The 19,132-nt window shown below is 51.4% G+C and overlaps 1 protein-coding gene across 2 annotated transcripts in view; it reads left to right on the forward strand.

The window, feature by feature from the left end:
- The window catches only part of Itgb5 (integrin subunit beta 5), a 106,968-nt gene extending 88,227 nt beyond the window's left edge, over positions 1 to 18,741 (forward strand). The window contains exons 11-15 of one of the 2 annotated variants that reach the window (XM_051149831.1): positions 10,022 to 10,244; positions 12,372 to 12,472; positions 15,438 to 15,557; positions 17,155 to 17,321; positions 18,220 to 18,741. In XM_051149831.1, coding sequence (XP_051005788.1) covers positions 10,022 to 10,244; positions 12,372 to 12,472; positions 15,438 to 15,557; positions 17,155 to 17,321; positions 18,220 to 18,315 — 707 coding nt within the window. In that variant the 3' untranslated portion in view covers positions 18,316 to 18,741. The remainder of the gene's footprint in view (positions 1 to 10,021; positions 10,245 to 12,371; positions 12,473 to 15,437; positions 15,558 to 17,154; positions 17,322 to 18,219) is intronic. The other variant, XM_051149832.1, reaches the window with a different exon arrangement.
- The last annotated feature ends 391 nt before the right edge of the window (positions 18,742 to 19,132 follow it).

Raw genomic sequence — 19,132 nt, forward strand, 5'->3', positions numbered from 1 at the left:
AAATTTCCACTCTTAAATTTAGAAGTATGAGAGACCCCTGGTGGTGGAAACAGTTATTCCTAATGTGCCCTCCTTCTCTGTCTCAGGCATTGAGCCAGCATTTTTGTTTTGGTCCTGATTTGGGGTGCTCCAGTACATTCGATGATTGGCAGGGCAGGATGTGAGGGTGCTTTGTGTCCTTTGAGGGGAGCGTCCCTTCCTCTGGGAACACTGCCCTTGGAACACTACCCGTATATAAATGTTCCCCAGAGTCTGGAATTGCTCAGGATGTTCCCCTTCCTCATCCGGGGGGCACATTCTGGGGTACCATTGCCCTCTGATCCACAGCCCCACCCCCACAAAGTCCTTCAGGGAGCTCAACCATGTCCCATGCTAAAGAAAGTCCCTGGCAGAGGCTCCTTGGTTCCACAGAGCTGACATAATAATGCAAGACGGCTATTTTAAAACATTTCTTACGAGACCAGAGAGATGGCTCAGGGGTTAAGGGCACTGCAGAGGATGTGGGTTCAGTTCCCAGCATCCATCTGGCAATTAATAATCGTAACTCTAGTTCTAGAGGACCCACCCCACCCCCCATGCCATCTTCTGGCCTCCTTGGGTACCATGCATGTGCACATACATGCATGCAGGCAAAAATACTCATATACTTAAAGCAAATGAATGGTTTTTTTTAAAGCACTTCTTATGACATGGAGATTGTTTCCTTGGGAAAAGATGAATTCTGCATTCATCAGTAGTAAGCACCAAGAGGGTCTTGTTTTTAACAAAATCTGAATTGTTCAATTTTACCAATAAAGATTCAGGAGCCAGATTGGGGTTAAAACCTGCTAGCTCAGAGAGGCAGAGAAAGCACCCCGCTGACCTTCCTCCTCAGCACGTCCCCAAAAGAAACTCTGCCTCCCCAGTGTTGGGATTAAAGGGGTACACCACCATGCCAGGCCCAACTGTCCATCTTTCTGTTTTGTGTTCACAAAGCCTTCCCCGCACCCCACCATGAAAGATAGACAGGCTCTCTCTATCACTGTGGAAGGCACTGGTCTGGCCAGAGCCAGCAAGTGGGTGCTGAAATTGCCAGTTTGGCTTCTGGGTGGGATTTGAGAGGACGGTGCTCCCCAGAGCTCCCTCTGTGGGGCTAGTTTAAACCAGCTGTGCTGTGCTTCTCTATGGGAGGGGCTGCCCTGAGCTCAGGAGTTCCTAGTGAGGAAATAGTATTGTCAGTAGTGTATCTAGTTGCAGCCCAGAGCCCCGTGAAAGAGCCAGGAGCATCCTGTGCCTCTCAGAAGTCCTCTCTCTTGTCTTGGCTCTTTCTGTAGCTAACGTCTGTGCACGACGGAGTGGTGTCAGAGGAGGAGACACCATGGACAGTCAGAGACACATGAGGACAGCCAGGGTCCATTATATAACTCAAGCCTGTTCGTCAACAGAGAACCAGGAATAGTGTGTGTCTCTGGAGGGATTTCCCCTTCCTGGTCAAAGTCCCAGTTAGAATCCTGGGTGTGTGTCTGGGCACAGAGTCAACCACCTGAGAAGATTGCAGAGGCTGGCACCAGAGAGTACCGGATGCCTGGGTGCAGAGGCCTCCCACACTCCCTTCCCACAGACACAGGGGGAGAGACTGTGGGCCCTGGCTCAGGGTGCTGTAGGACAGACAGACAGACAGACACAGGGGGAGAGACTGTGGGCCCTGGCTAAGGGCACTGTGGGACAGACAGACAGACAGACACAGGGGGAGAGACTGTGGGCCCTGGCTCAGGGTGCTGTGGGACAGACAGACAGACAGACAGACACACACACACAGCACATAGAGCTGGCGTAGTGTATAGCAGGAAGAATACACACATACCACTGCTGTCTTGGTTCCCTGGAGAGGTTCACCTCTGCCCAAGGTTTCACTCAGATGTCTGGAACAGAAGTGAGGCTGGACTTGAGGTACCAGGGACGTTACCCCAGATTGGCCAGGTCCTCCAGCTCACATACTCCCTCCATTTCTCTAACCACTTCTTGTTTATGTTGGCCTGTTCTGAGGCTAAGAGGGATTGAAAGCTGTAGCACAGCTGTGGCACAGATGGCATGAGAGTGGGAAGAGGATGACCTTGACCTTTGAGGAGAGGCGCACCCACAGGGGAGGAGGAGGTAGTGGTGGGTGTGTATATGCTGAAGGGTGAGATGTCGGGGTGGGTGTAGGGGAACTTGAAGAGAAGGAAGCACCCCTCCAGGCTGAGGGCCATCTTCCCTTCAGCCTTCCCACAACCAGAATGGCCTCCCTAGAGGAGGGAGCCAGTGGATTCTAGAACTAGACAGGAGGTGGTCTCAAAGCAGCTGTAGAGAGATGATCTCCAAGCCAAGGTTGTGACTTCTGCCTGCTTCAGACTCCGGAGACGAGCTTAGAAAATGAGAGCCGTTCTCAGCTCTCTCCATTAAAGTGGCCCCTTTCTTCCTCCAAGCCCACTCTGTCTTCCAGGCTCTGAGGAGCCCAGCCTGTGGCAAAGTAAGAGTAGGAGATCCCTTCCTGGGCCTGGACCTGGAGCACTGAGGCTGCCAGCCAGGCTTGCTTCCCTTCTTTGCTGATCCAAAGTGTACATCCGAGTTTGCATATGCTGGTGTTGAGGACACCAGTGAGCTCCCCAGGCAGGATTCAGTGGGCCATTGTGTTGTCAGCCCTCCACCTAGACTCGTGGCCGTGGTCCAGCACTTCCACCAGGCCCTGGTGCTCGCAGGCAGTGTGGGTACTCTGTGTCCCAGCTTGGGTGTGGATCCTGTCATCTGTGGGAACTTACAGCTTTGGAGGCCTTCAGTCAAGTTGGCCTGAAGCCTCGGTCCAGCATTGTAGCAACAGTAGGGGCGAGGAAGGCGGTGCTCACTAAATGCCCAGCAGGGTTGAGATGTTTTATGCAGGTGGGCTTACCTCACAGGACTACCTACCTAGTGAGGAGGTGTTTCTACAAGTCTCACTTAGAAATAAGGAGCCAAGGTGTGAGACTTCAGTGCCAGCAGATTGGGGTGCAGGCTGGAAGCTGATCCCAGATTCCTGTCGACCACTGTCTCAAGATCTAGGTATGTTTCGTTGTGTCCCAGCCCTGTTCCCCTCTTCTCTTCCATGGCCAACCTCAGCCTATATGGAAATCCCACCCTCGCTAGTCCTGACAATGATGTCTCTGTGAACGTAGTAAGGGGCCAGGGAGACTGGGCAGCGCCTCCTCTCTGCTTGGGAATGCCTGCAGCCTGCAGTCCTCTGCCCTCTTTATTCCTTTCCCTCCTTTAAGGTGATGCTGCCTAGCCATCGGGTCCTCTACTGTTCTTGTCACTGACACAGTCGACTACCCCTGTTTCCAGAAGTCCTCAGTGCCTGCCTTATAGCCCTCCCTTCTTTCCAAGCCCCACTGTTAGGGGCAGACAGTTCTTTCGTTTCCAAAGCATGCCATGGGCCATAGACCATGCCAGGGGATTCCCATGCGTAAGGGCAAGTATTTTGGGTTTGTTTGTTTGTTTTTTCAAGACAGGGTTTCTCTGCGTAGCCTTGGCTGTCCTAGACTCACTTTGTAGACCAGGCTGGCCTCGAACTCACTCTGCCTCCTGAGTGCTGGGATTAAAGGTGTGTGCCACCACCCCAGCCTGCCTTTCTTTCTTTCTTTTTTTCTTTCTTTCTTTCTTTCTTTCTTTCCTTCCTTCCTTCCTTCCTTCTTTCTTTCTTTCTTTCTTTCTTTCATTCTTGCATTGCTACAAAGTGTTTTTTTTACTGATGGGGAAAGGAAACACCATTGGAGAGTCTAGAGACTTACTCAAGGTCACAGTACACAGGAAGGATTTGAACTTGATCCAGTCCGTGCCCCTTTTGCTTTCAGTGATCCACTCTCATGATCTTCAGCTCCACCCCTCTGGGCATCTCCTCCCAAAGGCACAGCCTCTGCCTCAGCCCTCTTTCTTTCCTGCCAGTCTGTGATTCCTTCAGAGTTCCGCACCTCTGTTTCTCCCCAGAAGGGTTTTTCTGAACCCTTCCTCTTTCAGAAGGATGGCTCTACAATCCTCACGCTTGCCTCCTATCTCTCCTGTCTAGCTCGCCTGAGGGAAGATGTCTGCGCTCACAGTCTCACATGCTCTCCTGCCCACGGGTTCGCCTGCCCTCTGGACCTTGATCTTGGACCCCACTAGAACTCTCCTCCTTGACCATCTTTACCTCCCTGAAGCACTGACGCTGGGCTTCCTCTCCATGGCTCCTTTGCCTTCCAGGTCACTGTTGCCCCGACTTGCAGCCAGGCCTCTGAATAGTGAATATTCTGCTTGGTAAAAAGAGGCAGGGAGACTTGGCTCCCAGCCGGCACGAGCACTGTTCTGTGAATTCTGTAGAGCTGAGATTCTGTATAAACAGGCACATTTATAACTTCCTGTCCGTTTAGCTGCCAATAGTTGTTATAAAGGAAGGGCTGATCATAAGTTACAATGTGTAGCAACTCACGGCAGGGCTTCCACTGTCCTTAAGAATCAATCCCCTCTCTGTGTGTGATGAAAGCATATTTGTGTCTGCATGATATTAAACAGGCATCATTGAATTCAGTGCCCTCTGTCCTGATAGCATTATCGTTTGGCTCGATTGTGATTGAAGAGGCCTCACTTTAAGTCCTCTGGGCCCTATAACACTGGTAATAGGTGGTTATTGATCGTGTGAGCAGGGGCCAAGTGCCCCTTATCTTTTTTTTTTTTTAAAGGTTTATTTATTTATTATGTATACAATGTTTTACCTGCATGTACACTAGAAGAGGGCACCAGATCTCATTACAGATGATTATGAGCCACTATGTGGTTGCTGGGAATTGAACTCAGGACCTTTGGAAGAGCAGCCAGTGCTCTAAGACCTCTGAGCCATCTCTCCAGCCCGCCCCCTGTCTTTTCAATATTATAGTTCCTCTGCCTAGGAGAGGACAAAGCTCTGCAGATACTGAGATGCTGAAGATGCCTGAGAGCAGACAGGCAAATGAGGATACAGTGTTATCAGTCCTGTAGGGTTCCTGCCGTTACACTTTCTAAAGGCTATTAGGAAACTTTAAGCCAAGAAGACAAGTGGTATTCTTTTATGCCTGCTGCCACCAGTTACCAGTTAACCTACTTGGCAGTACTGGATTGCCGACTCTGGGGCTCAGTCCACCTCCCCGAGAAAGATCCCTACTATTGGCTAGGGACAAGAGCCAGTGTGAAGGAGGACACAGTGGCAGGGCCATATCTTCACCTAAATACTTTTAGCTTTTGTTGTGTGTGATATGTGGTGCTAGTGACAGAAGCCAAGGCCCTATGCACGCTGCACAAGGACTGTGCCACTAAACCACCTCCCTAGCTCTTTTGCTGTTTTTAAAAGAAAGCAAGCAGCCATATGGTCACCAAACTGTAACTGTTGAAGTCTCTGTTGGGAACAAGAATCCCTTTAGGACATAAATGCTGGTGGCCTCTGCGATGTCACCAAGGACAGGCTTTGGCGGTCTTTTCTCATTTGGCTTTCTTTGTGTTAGTTTTGGAATTCTCAAATACTGGAAGCCAAAAAGCCACATGTGGAGGTTTTCTGCATCCCACAGCCCCCCTCAGCTGCTCCCAGCCCCTTTCCCAGGTTGGCTGGACTCTAAGCTTGTCATGCCCGCACTGCACTGGGGGTGCAGGGGTGCTTTCTGTACTGTGTCTGTACTGTGTCTTGTTCCCTCCCAGAGCCCATGGAGGCCTCTCATGTACCACCACCTCCTATCTCTTGTCCTATACTCTTGCACTTTGGATCTGGAGCGCACTCAGCTACAGTAGCCTTGGGCTGGGTATTTGGAGTTTCAGGGCCTGCAGGGTTTCAGATGTGCTCACAAGGAAGCTCACAAGCAGGGCTTCCTTGCTCGGCCATCATGGTGGGGATTACAGAGCTCCAGGCACCTCTGCTGAGCATGCCTATTCTAGGACAAGACCTTTGCCTCTAGCTGTTCGGGCATCAGAAAATCAAGACTTCCTTCCCTTTAGCACACACGCTGCATCCCAAACCCAGCTGTGGGGTAATGCACGCCTTCAAAACGTGGATATCTTGGGATATTGTTTGAAATTGCACACGGATCCCTTTACAGTGCTGGGAAATGTAGCACCTTCTGCAAGTCTTTTTTGTTTTGTTTTGTTTTTTGTTTTTTCGAGACAGGGTTTCTCTGTGTAGCTTTGGCTATCCTGGACTCCCTGTGTAGATCAGGCTGGCCTTGAACTCACAGCAATCCTCCTGCCCCTACTTCCCGAGTGCTGGGATTAAAGGCATGTGACACCACCGCGCTGGGGTCCCTTCTGCAGTTCTTACACCCTTGCTTTCTGGTAGGTTGTGATGTGTGAGCTATGTCTGAGTGTCAGAGCCATGTTGTATAATTGTTTCTGACTGAACCTGGTGGTGCATCCAGCTACTTGGGCCTTCCTGGAAGATAGTGTGGACAATAGTGCGAATTCAAGGCAGGCTGGGTAACTTAGTGAAAGCCTGTGTCTAAGCAGAAAATGAAAAATGAAGCTCGCCCCCTAAAGTAGACTCTGAGATTCATTTTTTTTAAAATACACATGATGAAGCCGGGCGGTGGTGGCGCACACCTTTAATCCCAGCACTTGGGAGGCAGAGGCAGGCGGATTGTTGTGAGTTCAAGGCCAGCCTGGTCTACAAAGTGAGTCCAGGACAGCCAAGGCTACACAGAGAAACCCTGTCTCGGAAAAAAAAAATTGTGTGTGTGTGTGTGTGAGAGAGAGAGAGAGAGAGAGAGAGAGAGAGAGAGAGAGAGAGAGAGAGAGAGAGAGAGATATGAATGTCTGGGTACCCACTGCATAGTCTTTTCCTCTTCTGAAATGTTGGGCGAAGGTTGCCTTTGGCCATGGACTATTTTAATTTAAGCCAGGCTCTAGACCAACGCAGTCCCTAGGGCGAGAGTGGGGAGACGGGGCGGGGACTGTGTATGTTGGCTCCATTGCCGTTGCTCAGGTGCCAAAGTATGTGGACACGTGCTGATGGGGAGGCAATGCTCATCCTGAGCCGTAAGTCTGTGACCTTGTGCGGGTGTGTTCCTGTGGTAACCCCATCACGTGCCCGCTCCTATGGGCTACATTCCTCAGCCTCCTCTTGGCCTGTCTGGCATTCTTCCCTTCCCAGAGGCCTGGCCATATGCCTCAGCACTGCCTGTGAAATGCTTTGTGGCCCGGAGCCCCAGGGTGAGTGAAAGAAGGTTGGGGCACAGGGATACTCCAGATGGTCCCCCTCCCCCATCCCTTGCAGGTTGTGGCGCTACAGAGCACATGAGCCAGAGGGAGAGGGCCAGGAAGTTGAATGGCTCTAAAGGACTCTCTCTATAGCTAGGTCCTAACCTCTGTGGTGGCCCACATTCATTAGTGCCCAGGAGCATGCTGGGAGCTAGTGTCAGAGCCTCCCTGTGATGACACCCAAAGTTGTTTGTGCCCTCCTGTCTCCAACTCACCTATGGGTGGACGCTCTTTGCTTTCAGATTCCTGGTTTTCTTGATGACGTCAGCCTTAGCAACGGGGCACCAAGGAGGAAGACACACTGCTGTAAACAGTCAACTTTTATTTATTTATTATTTTGTGTATACAGTGCTCTATCTGGACTTACACCTGCAGGCCAGACGAGGGCAACAGATCCCATTATAGATGGTTGTGAGCCACCATATGGCTGCTGGGAATTGAACTCAGGACTTCTGGAAGAGCACGTCATGATCTTGCAGAAGAACAGAGTTTCGTTCCCAGCACCCGTGTCAGGACTCTTTTACAGTGGCCTGGTAAGTCCAGCTCTGAGGGCTGAGCCACCCACTTCTGGATCAGGGGACTCCTATCCACAAGTACATATAACTTCCCACAGAGACACACAAATAAAAACCAACCTTAGGAAGAGTGAGCCATTTATCACACTGGAAAAATTGAGATTCTCCAGAGGACCAATGTCCATGCTCTTAGGACACTCACGTTGTGCCCAGCAAGGACTCACACTGACCTCCATGCAGTGATGACACTGTCCTTGACGCCTGTAGAACCTTGAGGCGATGCCTCCCTTTTCCAAACCATGACCTACATTACCCATACTTCTTGATTTGATTGAGTGTGTTTGCTAGGCATTTAGAAAGCAAATCAAACATCAAGAGCCAAGCGTGGGTGGCGCACACCTTTAATCCCAGTACTTGGGAGCCAGAGGCAGGAGGATCTCTGTGAGTTCGAGGCTGGCCTGGTCTACAGAGTCCAGTCCAAGGCTACACAGAAACCCTGTCTCAAGAACAAGCAACACATGCCAGACAGACAGACAGACAGGGAAAAAAAACCCATTGGATTGGGCATTTCCGCCATCCAACAGAGAAGGCTGGAGGAGCCCAGTGGAGCAAGCAAGCGAACCTCATCAAATCTGGTGTTTACATCATCCCCTGAACAGGGGATGCCCGGCTGAGACCGATTGCTGGGGTTCCTGATTGAGAGGCCCAGGCAGAGCGGGGAGTGGTTTTTGTGGATGCCTTTGATCCCCTCCTTCTCAGTGCAGTCACTTTTATGCCGTGGGGCGAACAGTCGACCTCTGTTGGAGCTGGTTGGCCTTCCGGCTCTTCTCAAGGGCACGATATCTGTACTACTCCTAGCTGTTTGCTGTCACAGGGCCAGGGGGCCAGCCTGCTCTGGACAGTTCCAGAGGACATGGCTCCTCTTCTCAGAGGTCGCTTTTTTTGCAAGCACATGACCATTTGCCAATATAATTTAATTTCTCTTACACCTCCTGACAGGCTGGGGACAGGACCCATCCAGCAATGAGAACCTGGTTGTCCCCAGGAGGTTCTCTTGATGGCCAAGTCTGCTATGGGAGGCAGTAGAGCAGGAGTGTAGACAGAACGCGCTGAGCTGACTCCTGAGGCTCTATTGCAGCTAACTGGGTGACCTTCCACGAGCTGTCTCTTCTATGCGGCAATTTCGTCTCTCAAGATTCTTTTTTTTTTTTTTTTGCCAGGGAGGAGGGAGGTGTTCATTAGGACAAGGTTTCTCTGTGTAGCCTTAGCTGTCCTAGAACTCACTCTATAAACCAGGCTGGCCTCAAACTGAAAGATCCACTTGCCTCTGCCTCCCAAGAGCTGGGATTAAAGGGGTACACCACCACTACCCAATGTCATCTCTCAGGAAATGAGCAATACCTGGGTTTTGGGTAACTGTGAGAGTGGATGGAGCTAGCAACACCACAGTCAGTGCCAGACACAAATAAAGTAAGAGTAGTTGCGTACCAGTGAGGGCTGAGCTCCGCAGCCCCCTCCCTGCTCCCTACTGTCTCCACAGAACGACAGGGCCCCAGAGCCAGAAGTTGGCATCTCACTGGAACTTAGGAAACATGACTGCTCTTGGTTTTGCTTGGGCCTGTAACAAATCACCATATTTTTTGTGCCTTCAAGCTGTCTGGATGTGGTCTTTTAGAGCGCCGGAGGTCAGAGGTCAGCGTGTGTTTCCTCTGGCTACAGTCAGGGTGACTGTGTGCTTGTACTCTCTCACACCCTGGAGGCGTTAGGGTTTCCCCGGCTTCTAGAGCTGTGGTCCTTGCATTTTGTGGTTATCTCTGAAGCCAGCTGCAGCGTGTCTTGCTTCTGTTGTCCCCTAGCAACCTCCTGTAGTCAGCCTCCAACCCACTGCTCCTGTTGTGAGGGCCCTGTTACTAGGTTTAGGGCCCAACCGAACCATCCCGAAGAGGCCTCTCTGCTTAATCTCATCTTCAGTTTTGTCTTGATTAATTTACAATTTCTAGAGTGGACACATTGGGGGACTATTTTCACGAATCAACTGAATCGGGAAGCTTTTCTGGGTTTGTGTCATGACTTGGCCAGGATCTGGACCAATCAAAGCAACAGTCTAGACCCTGCCAGGTCACGCATATTATTCTGTGGCTCTTGAGGAAAAGTCAGTGCCCCATTCTCTGTGGGCTTCCCCACCCCGGCACATGGCAGGCTCTGTGGAGGCCTGCGTTCATGTATAGAGACCACTAGGCCCTGACTGATGTGTGCGTGTGTCCTTTTAGGCCATGGCGAGTGTCACTGTGGAGAATGCAAGTGCCACGCAGGTTACATTGGGGACAACTGTAACTGCTCAACAGACATCAGCACATGCCGGGGCAAGGACGGGCAGATCTGCAGCGACCGTGGCCGCTGCGTCTGTGGGCAGTGCCAGTGTACAGAGCCTGGCGCCTTCGGGGAGATGTGTGAGAAGTGCCCAACCTGCCCAGATGCTTGCAGCTCCAAGAGGTAAGGGCCTGCCTGTTCTTTCCCCCTCACCCCAGGCCTGTCTTTGTCAGGCAACCCTCCCCCAGCCTCTTGTGCCTGCCGTCCAACCTCCCGTCTACTTGGCCTGGCTGCAGAACAAAACTTGTACTAACAGTCACCAAAACACTAACAGTGAAATGTTTCCGCTGCTAGTTGTGATGGGGGATGGGGCGGGGGTGGGGGGGAGGGAAGATCTGGTAGAAGAAAAGTAAAACAGTCCCCTCAAAAAAACAAAAAAAAACAAACAAAAAAAAAAAACGAGATCTCTGATCCATTCTAAGCAAGTCTAGAGATCGCAGAGTTAAATGAGATGGAACTGTGCTGGGTCCCGACAAAACAGCATCTTCTCGGAGCCTTGAGTGTTCTGTAGTTTGTTTTCAAAGGGGAGGCAGGGGTGCCCATTCCCCAATTGCCTTTGATCCTCCACAGAGCATCTCCCAAACGCTTCAGAGACCAGGCCTGTGGGAACAAACAAAGCAAAATGTAATCAGAAGGCAAATAGGATGGAAGGGAGCCGCCCTAGATAGGGCTGCCCGAGGCAGGCGCTGGGGCTTTTGGATTCTTCTGCTCTATTTATGCTGCTAATAGAGCAGGGCTCAATGTAGAGATTGTCTAGGCTACAGACGCTGGCTCAGCCCAGGGTCAGGTCACACGGCCTGATGACCATCCCGGGCTCTGCTCTTCACGCCACCAGAATGCAACAAAGGTCAGTTGCAAGACTTAAGCCATAATGCCGCCTGGAGCACAGGCGTGACATTGGCTGTCAGAACTTGCCGGATAACAGCTGTGTCATCGTTGGTCCTGAGGAGCCGGGCACCAAGCAGAAACAAGTGGCGATACAGGCTGCATTACTCTTTGGGGGGAGGTGGCGGGGGACGGGGTGGGGAGGCAGTACAAGTGTGGGGTTTTCTTTTGGCAGATTTCCCTGCGAACGACAGTCTGGCCAGGCTGATAATGAAATGAGCTCATGCTTGCAGAGCCTGCAATTGCTGCTGGTCAGCTGTGCTTAGAAGCGTTCTAAATGGCCTGACCCTCCCTGGCCATGTGCCACAGACAACCCTGGGCACGGGCAACTGAACCTGCCTGCGGATTGACACACAAGATAGGCAGGGACTAGCCCAGACACCACACCTGTGGGAGTGGAATCACAGCCCTAGACACCGTGTTGTGACCAAGAGACCCCTACCCTCCAGCCCGCACAGCTCCCAGCAAGACCCTGGCACCCTGGCGACTGTCACTCCCACTGCTCAGGGCGTGTGAGCTTGATGGGGCGTGAGCCAAGTGGAGCAGCACGGGAGTCAGTAAAGGAAGCAGAAGCCTCCTTGGTGTTCCTATGGAGCCGCAGGCAATGTGGGCTTGTCTTGGGCAGTTAAAAGGCCTGAGGGAAAAACAGCTCTTGCTTTAAACGTCTGAAGAGCTGGGAAAATCCAGAGATAGGGACTGGCCCATCTCATTTATCCTTGGACCACACTGACCTCTATCTCTTTCATAGGCTAAGGGAAGGAAACTTTTTTTCTCCCCCTGCCCCCCCCCCTTTTTTTAAAGTTTTTTTTTTTTTGTAATGAAATTTTAGGCCATTTTCCTACTTGCTGTTTTCTGAGAAGCTTTGAATACTTTAGTCCTTCAACAACGATCCAAACACACCCTTTACTTCGGTGAGGTCACACCGGGCTCCAGCTGATTTTAATTAGCTTGCCTTGCCCGAAGATCTCGGAGAGCTAGCTAGCGGCTTGTTTTTGTAAAGGGGCAGACATTCTGAGTTTTCCCCAGCACAGGGGTGGGGCGGGGGCCCGGGGGCCCAGTTCTCGACTGCTGTGTCCATGTGGGTTGTTGGAGGGTGTCCCAGAGCTGGAGCTGCGTGTGTGACCTGGAGCTGTGGCGATACAGCAGGGGATACGTGAGGGGAGCTGCGGGTCCTAGCCAGCCGGAAGCAGGCATCCTGTTAGCCGCCTGGAGGAAGGTCCAGCAAGCGTGAAAGACCAGAGATGGAGCCCGCCCCTTCCTGGCCCCTGGCCGAGCCTGCCTACACTGAGGGGTAGGGGATGGGGGGGAAGGGACCAAGCAGGACAGGAGACAGCTATGAGCTAAAGACCACATTCCTGTTCTCAGAGACTGTGTGGAATGCTCACTGCTTCACTTGGGGAAACCTGACAACCAGACCTGCCACCACCACTGCAAAGACGAGGTGATCACGTGGGTGGACGCCATCGGTGAGTGCTCCGTGTAGGCATGGACCTTGGCGGATATCTAGGGGTTTTCTTCCTCCCCGAGGAATGAATGGTCTCAGCCCTGAGTTTAAGCTCAGCAGTGCTTCCTTGGCATGACTGCTGGCTCCACAAGCATGGGATGGGGCTGTCACATGCTGTTGGCGCGGATGTCATACAGAAATCAGTTTGGCAGCTGCCCCCAAAAGCTAGAATCACCACACAAGCATGCCCCCAAAGAGTTGGGGCTGGTGTTTTGGTTTGGTTTTCTCTGTGTAGCCCGGGCCGTCCTGACCTCACTTTGAGAGATCCACCTGCCTCTGCCTCCCGAGGGCTGGTATTACAGGGATGCACCACCATGCCTGGCTTAGGGGCTGATTTTTTTTTTTTTTTTTACATAAATGTTTGTAGCATTGATTGTGATAGTCAGTTGCTATAGACTGATGAATGATAAAGTAAATGTAATATACCCATCCATAATGGAATATTATGTTAACACACACACAAAGAGGCAAAGCACTAACATGTATGAGCTGCCAAAACATTTGGCTAAGTAAAGAAGTGGGGCAGGAAAGAACGTAGATATTACATGGTGCTATTTTAAAAGTTCACAGTAGGAAATGCCAATTGAGATGAAACAGGAAGGAGGGTAACTCTGGAGGCACTGGGGGGGGGGGACAGGGGGGAGGATCGAGATTAAATACTAACACGTGTGGATGTTTTTTGGGTGGCGGTACAACACTGTAAGTTTCCTAAATTGGCCACATTTTGAAATGATTAAACAGTTCCTGAGGGACTGCGTATCTGAAGAGGGAAAGTTCACCAAGGCTCAACAGGGCTAGCAGGCTTGCCCTCTGCCTTGCCCCCCAGCTGCTGTAAACTGCCTGCCCTGGCTTACCCCGCCCCCCCCCCCATAGACTTTCTTGTTCCCTCTCCCCTGGTTTTGATGGACTGCTTCTCCCAGCCATGGCATCATCGCTGTGTGCTGAGTCTGCTGGTCCCACGAGTATTCAGTGAGCAACTACCATGTGGCCAGGCTCTGGGGAGCTGGAATTCTTTGCAGCCACTCATGTCCCTGCCCTCTGCTCTTTCCCCTGACTTGCTATCCAGGGCCTGGCTGAACTCCTTTGTATGAAGCACATATAGTCAGAAAAGAAAAAAGGCTCCCTTCCCATCTCCTACAAACAAGCCTGTCCTTTGTGCAGAGCTCACTCCCAGCCCGACCCTCCAAAGGAACTCTGCAGAGAAGTACATGCCCAAGCCCCTAGGCAGGCAGGCAGGCTTGCTTCCTTCCTTCCTTATTTATACAATATTCTGCCTGCATGTACACCTGCACGCCAGAAGAGGGCACGAGATCTCATTATAGATAGTTGTGAGCTACCATGTAGTTACTGGGAATTGAACTCAGGACCTTTGGAAGAACAGCCAGTGCTCTTAACCTCTGAACCACCTCTCCCAAGCTTTCTTTATTTTCTTATCTGCTTGCTTATGTATGTATAATGTATTTTTGTATGTGTGTTTGAGTCAGGGTCTCACTCTGGTAGTCCTGGCTGGCCTGGAAGTCACTATGTAGACTAGGCTGGCCTCCAACTCAACAGAGACCCTCTGCCTCATGAGTGCTGGGATTAAAGGTATGAACCACCATGCCCAGCGTTATTATTTTGTTTCTGTTATTATGTTGCTGTCACTATAGATCTCAGGTTGACTTCAGACTGCAGCCTCCTGTCTCAGACTCCCAAGTCCTGGGATTATAACTGTGTGCCGTGGTGTCCAGAACTTCCTTGTGCTTTTAAAAATACACACCCTTGGGCTAGAGAGATGGCTCAGAGGTTAAGAGCACTGACTGCTCTTCCAAAGGTCCTGAGTTCAATTCCCAGCAACCACATGGTAGCTCACAACTATCTATAGTGAGATCTGGTACCCTCTTCTGGCCTGCAGACAGAACACTGTATATATAATAAAATAAATAAATCTTAAAAAAAAAACACACACACCCTTGAGTTCGAGGCCAGCCTGGTCTACAAAGCAAGTCCAGGACAGCCAAGGCTAACAAGAGAGACCCTGTCTCTGCGGGGGGTGGGGGGGTGATATATACGTGTGTGTGTGTGTGTGTGTGTGTGTGTGTGTATGTATGTATATTACACCCCCTCATTAAGTCTGAGGGGGCTGAGAAGAAAAGGTTGGGCCTTCAGGTTTGCTAACCGTACCTGTTCATCTACTTCCTGGCTGAAGCTCCTGTTCAACCAGGATGAAAACACACGATAGGGAGCACGTATAGTGTCACAGCATTAACCTGTAGTCGTGGTTTGGGATGAAGATGCCCTTGTGGCCTGACTTCCTTTTCTCCGACCTAAAGACCAGTCTTAAAACCGTTTTGTGCCTGGACAAGACAGTGACACTGTCCACTCTAGTCAAGGGCAGTGTGGGGAGAGAGCAGGAGTGTGGCAGCCCAGGAATTGGTGTGTCAGGAGTGAGACCTATCGTTAGACACAGAGCAGGGTCTTTAATGGCATGACCTCTGACAGGGGCTCACAGTATCAGTGTGGACCACCACCACGAAGCAAGCCTCGCATCCCCAGAGTCTCAGCATCCTGAGTTCCATCTCTCAAGGAAGAGCAGCAACCTCTTGTCCTCTTTAGTCAATTCAGCCCTGCAGACTGGGCCAGTTTCTAAAAGCAGACGCTCCCTCGGGCCAGTTCCATTCACCCAGGCCCACTCCCAGCCATTGAAGGCTTCTTCTATTTCATGTCACCACCATCCAAGCTGTCAGAGGGTTCACAATCCTAATGGGATCCACATGCCCCGGAGCAATAAGCTGAGCCCTGAGCCTGCAGTCTTAATGTGAGAAACCCCCGAGCTCAGTTCAAAGCCCCATCCCCCCTTGAGGCCTCCCATCTTTCTCCGAGGGGCTTGGCTTCCATCTCTGCCAGTCGGTGAGATGCTCAGGGTGTTTTGCTTGCTTCTCTCCTAGTCAAAGATGACCAGGAAGCTGTGCTTTGCTTCTACAAAACTGCTAAGGACTGCGTCATGATGTTCAGCTACACAGAACTGCCCAACGGCAAGTCCAACTTGACGGTCCTCAGGGAGCCAGGTAGGTGAGAGCCCGAGGGGCCGTCCTGGGCCCTGCTTTCTTAGACCAGTTCCTATGTGGTAGCACAAGCCTATGAACCCAGTACTGTGCCTACATCTACCCTCACCCCCATCCCCAGATGGGGTTTCTCTGTGTAGCCTTGGCTGGCCTGGACTCACTGTGTAGACCAGGTTGGCCTTGAACTCACAGTGATCTGCCTGTCTCTGCCGCCCTGAGGGTTGGGATTAAAGCATATGCCACCGCACCCGGCTTTGAACTTAGTACTCTGAAAAGTAGAGAAGGGCACTTTAAGACTAGCCTGGGCTACATCAGATGCTGTTTCCTCCTCCTCCTCTTCCTCCTCCTCTTCCTCCTCCTCCTTTTTCTTCTTTTCTTCATTTTTTGTATGATTGTTCTATCTGCATGTATGCCTGCATGCCAGAAGGCAACAGATTCCAGTATAGATGGTTGTGAGCCACCATGTGGTTGCTGGGAATTGAACTCATGACGCTTTGAAGAGCAGTCAGTGCTCTTACCCGCTGAGTCATCTCTCCAGCTCCCAGACCCTGTCTCAAAGTGTGTGTGAGGAGCACACCAGCCAGCCATGATGCTGATGCAGAGGCTGGGGCCTGGGGCAGTGGGGCTATGGGAGTGCTGCTCTGGCACATCACTATGAAGGAAACCTTAGCAGGCTGGGGTAGGGGGTTTTGCAGGAAAGGTGCGGGGCAGCTGGACCACCAGGCCTGGGCATCCTTTAAGTTGAGGATCATCTGAGTCATGATGGCCCCTTTGGGTGCTGCTGTTTCCCGGGGCAGATTCCAATGGTAGATGGAGCGCTGGGCCTAGCACTCCTCCTACCTGCTGCCTTGCTTAGTAGCAACAATTCTATCTTGCATTCTGGGCAGTGGCACTAAAGCTGGTGCCTCAGAGTGACAGGGACTTCAGACATTTCAGTTTTGGGCTCAGGGAGGAAGTAGGAAAAGGTTTGCAGATTCTGGGACACAGAGCCCAATGTATAAGTTGAGTCTCACCTGCAATGCACAGCACTGCGTTCCTAGGCCAGAGGCAGAGGAAGTGTGGTAGTTCATGGCACTTGCCTATGGCCCTGAAGGCCTTGCTTCCCAGCCCTGCCTTTGCTCAGAAATAAGCACATTGGCTCCTTGGAGCTCTTCCCTAAGGGCTCAGAAATGCCTGGCCCTAGCCCAGCCTTGTCGGAAGTGATACATGCTACCTTCTGCCTGCCTGGTTTGTCCCTGAAGCCACCGACATGAAAGCTGAGCTGTGGCCCAGCCTCTTGCACTGGAGCTGGGCCAGACTTGAGCCTCTGGGACATGGCCCAATAGCAGAAACGTGGCCATTCACCAGAGCACTCATATTTGTCACCGCCTTGCTGTGCGGACTTCAAACAATTCTTGAACTCTCTTTTTCCAGTCTGTTCCTTGGGGAGTCCACCTGTACCCCACCCCAGCTTTCAGTCTCACTGAGGCAACATGATGGGGTTACGGGTTGGGCAGAAGGGAAGGTGTCTGAGGGAGGCAACCTCAGAAATAACCGAGGTCAGAGGTGGAAGTGGGTGGGATGCTGATGGCTTTGCCCACCTGTGTCTGGTCCCTTCCAGAGTGTGGAAGTGCCCCCAATGCCATGACCATCCTACTGGCTGTGGTTGGCAGCATTCTCCTGATCGGAATGGCACTCCTGGCCATCTGGAAGCTGCTCGTCACCATCCACGATCGCAGAGAGTTTGCCAAGTTCCAGAGTGAGCGCTCCAGGGCCCGTTATGAAATGGCAAGTCGGGGGATGGGTAAAGAAGAGGTTGCTGGTAGCTGGGGCGTGGTGGCGCACGCCTTTAATGCCAGCACATGGGAAGCAGAGGCAGGCGGATCACTGTGAGTTTGAGGTCAGTCTAGTCTACAAAGCGAGTCCAGGGCAGCCAAAGCTACACAGGAAGACCCGGTCTTGAAAAACCAAACCAACAAACAAACAATCAAACCAACTAAGAATGAGCTAAGTATGGCACTATTACACCTACGATAATTGCAGCTTCTCCAGAGGCTGAGACAGGAAGAGTTTGAAGTTCAAAGCTAGTCTGGGTTACTTACCAAGCTCTTGTTGCCTCACGAAATAAAAATAACCAAAAATTGAATGCAAGTAGTTTAGTGCTAGCATTCTTACTTGGCCTGTGCAAGGCTCCAGGTTCAACCATTAGCGTGACAAACAAGCAAGCCAATCTATGAACAGTGAAGAGTCAACATCTTCCATGCTGGACGGGAGAGTTGCAGACCTGGAAGACACAAGGGCCATCTAGACCCCTGGTGAATGTTGGGGATGCCATGGCGTGAAGCACCAGCAGCAGGCTCAGTGGGGAGTTGGGCAGACCCAAGCCAAGAAAAAAAGCTCAAGCTTTAAGGTCCAGTTAGACAGTCATATGAGCAAGTCCTTCCGCCTCAGGCACACGAGAGCCGAGCTCAGGGGAAGTACCGCTGACTCCCCAGAGTGAGAAGTCTATCTGTTCAGGTTCCAAGGGACTTCCAGGGCTTTCTGCCTGAGTCCTGCTTTTCAGAGTAAAAGCTCTGAGGAGGGAGGGAATCTCCCAGAGTGCAGAGCAAGTCAGAAGCAGGCATCTCTTGAGGTGCTGGGCCTGGAGCTGAACTAACACACGCGCTCTCCTCCTTTGTGCCCGCAGGCCTCAAACCCCCTGTACAGAAAGCCCATCTCCACACACACCGTAGACTTCGCCTTCAACAAGTTCAACAAATCCTACAATGGCTCGGTGGACTGAAGCTTCTGGATGGCTGGAGCGGGGCTAAGGACAAAAGACTGGTGTGTCTTGGACTACTTTCACTTGCTCATGCTAGCTAGGCAAGCACCTACCAAGATGGCCTCCATGGAGCCATAAGGGACCTGCTACCCACACAGCAGGTAGCCGCCTATGACCCCTGGCTGCTGGCCAGAGGCACCGTGTGGAGGGTCACTTCCCTCCGAACCAGGCAAAACAAGGAAACTCTGGGGACCTCAGCTTCCCCTGTGTCTCCAGCTTGCTGTCACCATGAACTACTGAAGGCTGGGGCTGCCTGCCCCTCCTTCCCTTCCCTGCCTGGCCAGACAAGAAGGTATCAGGAAGAGTCTGCGTGTACAAAGCTAGCATGCAGCCAGGCCTTTTCCGGGTTGATCGGGTTGGTTGATTTTTTTTTTTTTTTTTTTTTTTTTTTTTTTGGTATGAAATAAAAAGGTCGCGCATTTATGGTGTAGATCTGATTACTGGTTCCTTGATGGCTGTCTGTCTGGAATCTATGGGTGTCGGTGGTGGAATTGGGGAGTCACCTGTTGAAGGTGCGTACCTTGCAAATGTTAGGTTTTTTTTCCCCCACCCTGCTGGTGTTTGTTTAGTACTTTTGTAATGAAAAGCAAAGATTGCCTGGGATTGGAAGATCAAAACCAAGCAACTTTGTGTTGGCTTTGTACACGCTGGCACATGCCTCCTTTTTGAGTGGTCCCCAGTAGACACATCCATATACTTGTTCAGGGACGGAACTTCAAGCAGACCATATACCACAGAGCAGGTCTCCCCGGTGTGCCTGGGCAATTACGGTGTTTCA

Source organism: Acomys russatus, chromosome 8 (genome assembly GCF_903995435.1).
Source record: "Acomys russatus chromosome 8, mAcoRus1.1, whole genome shotgun sequence".
Taxonomy (NCBI): Eukaryota; Metazoa; Chordata; class Mammalia; order Rodentia; family Muridae; genus Acomys; species Acomys russatus.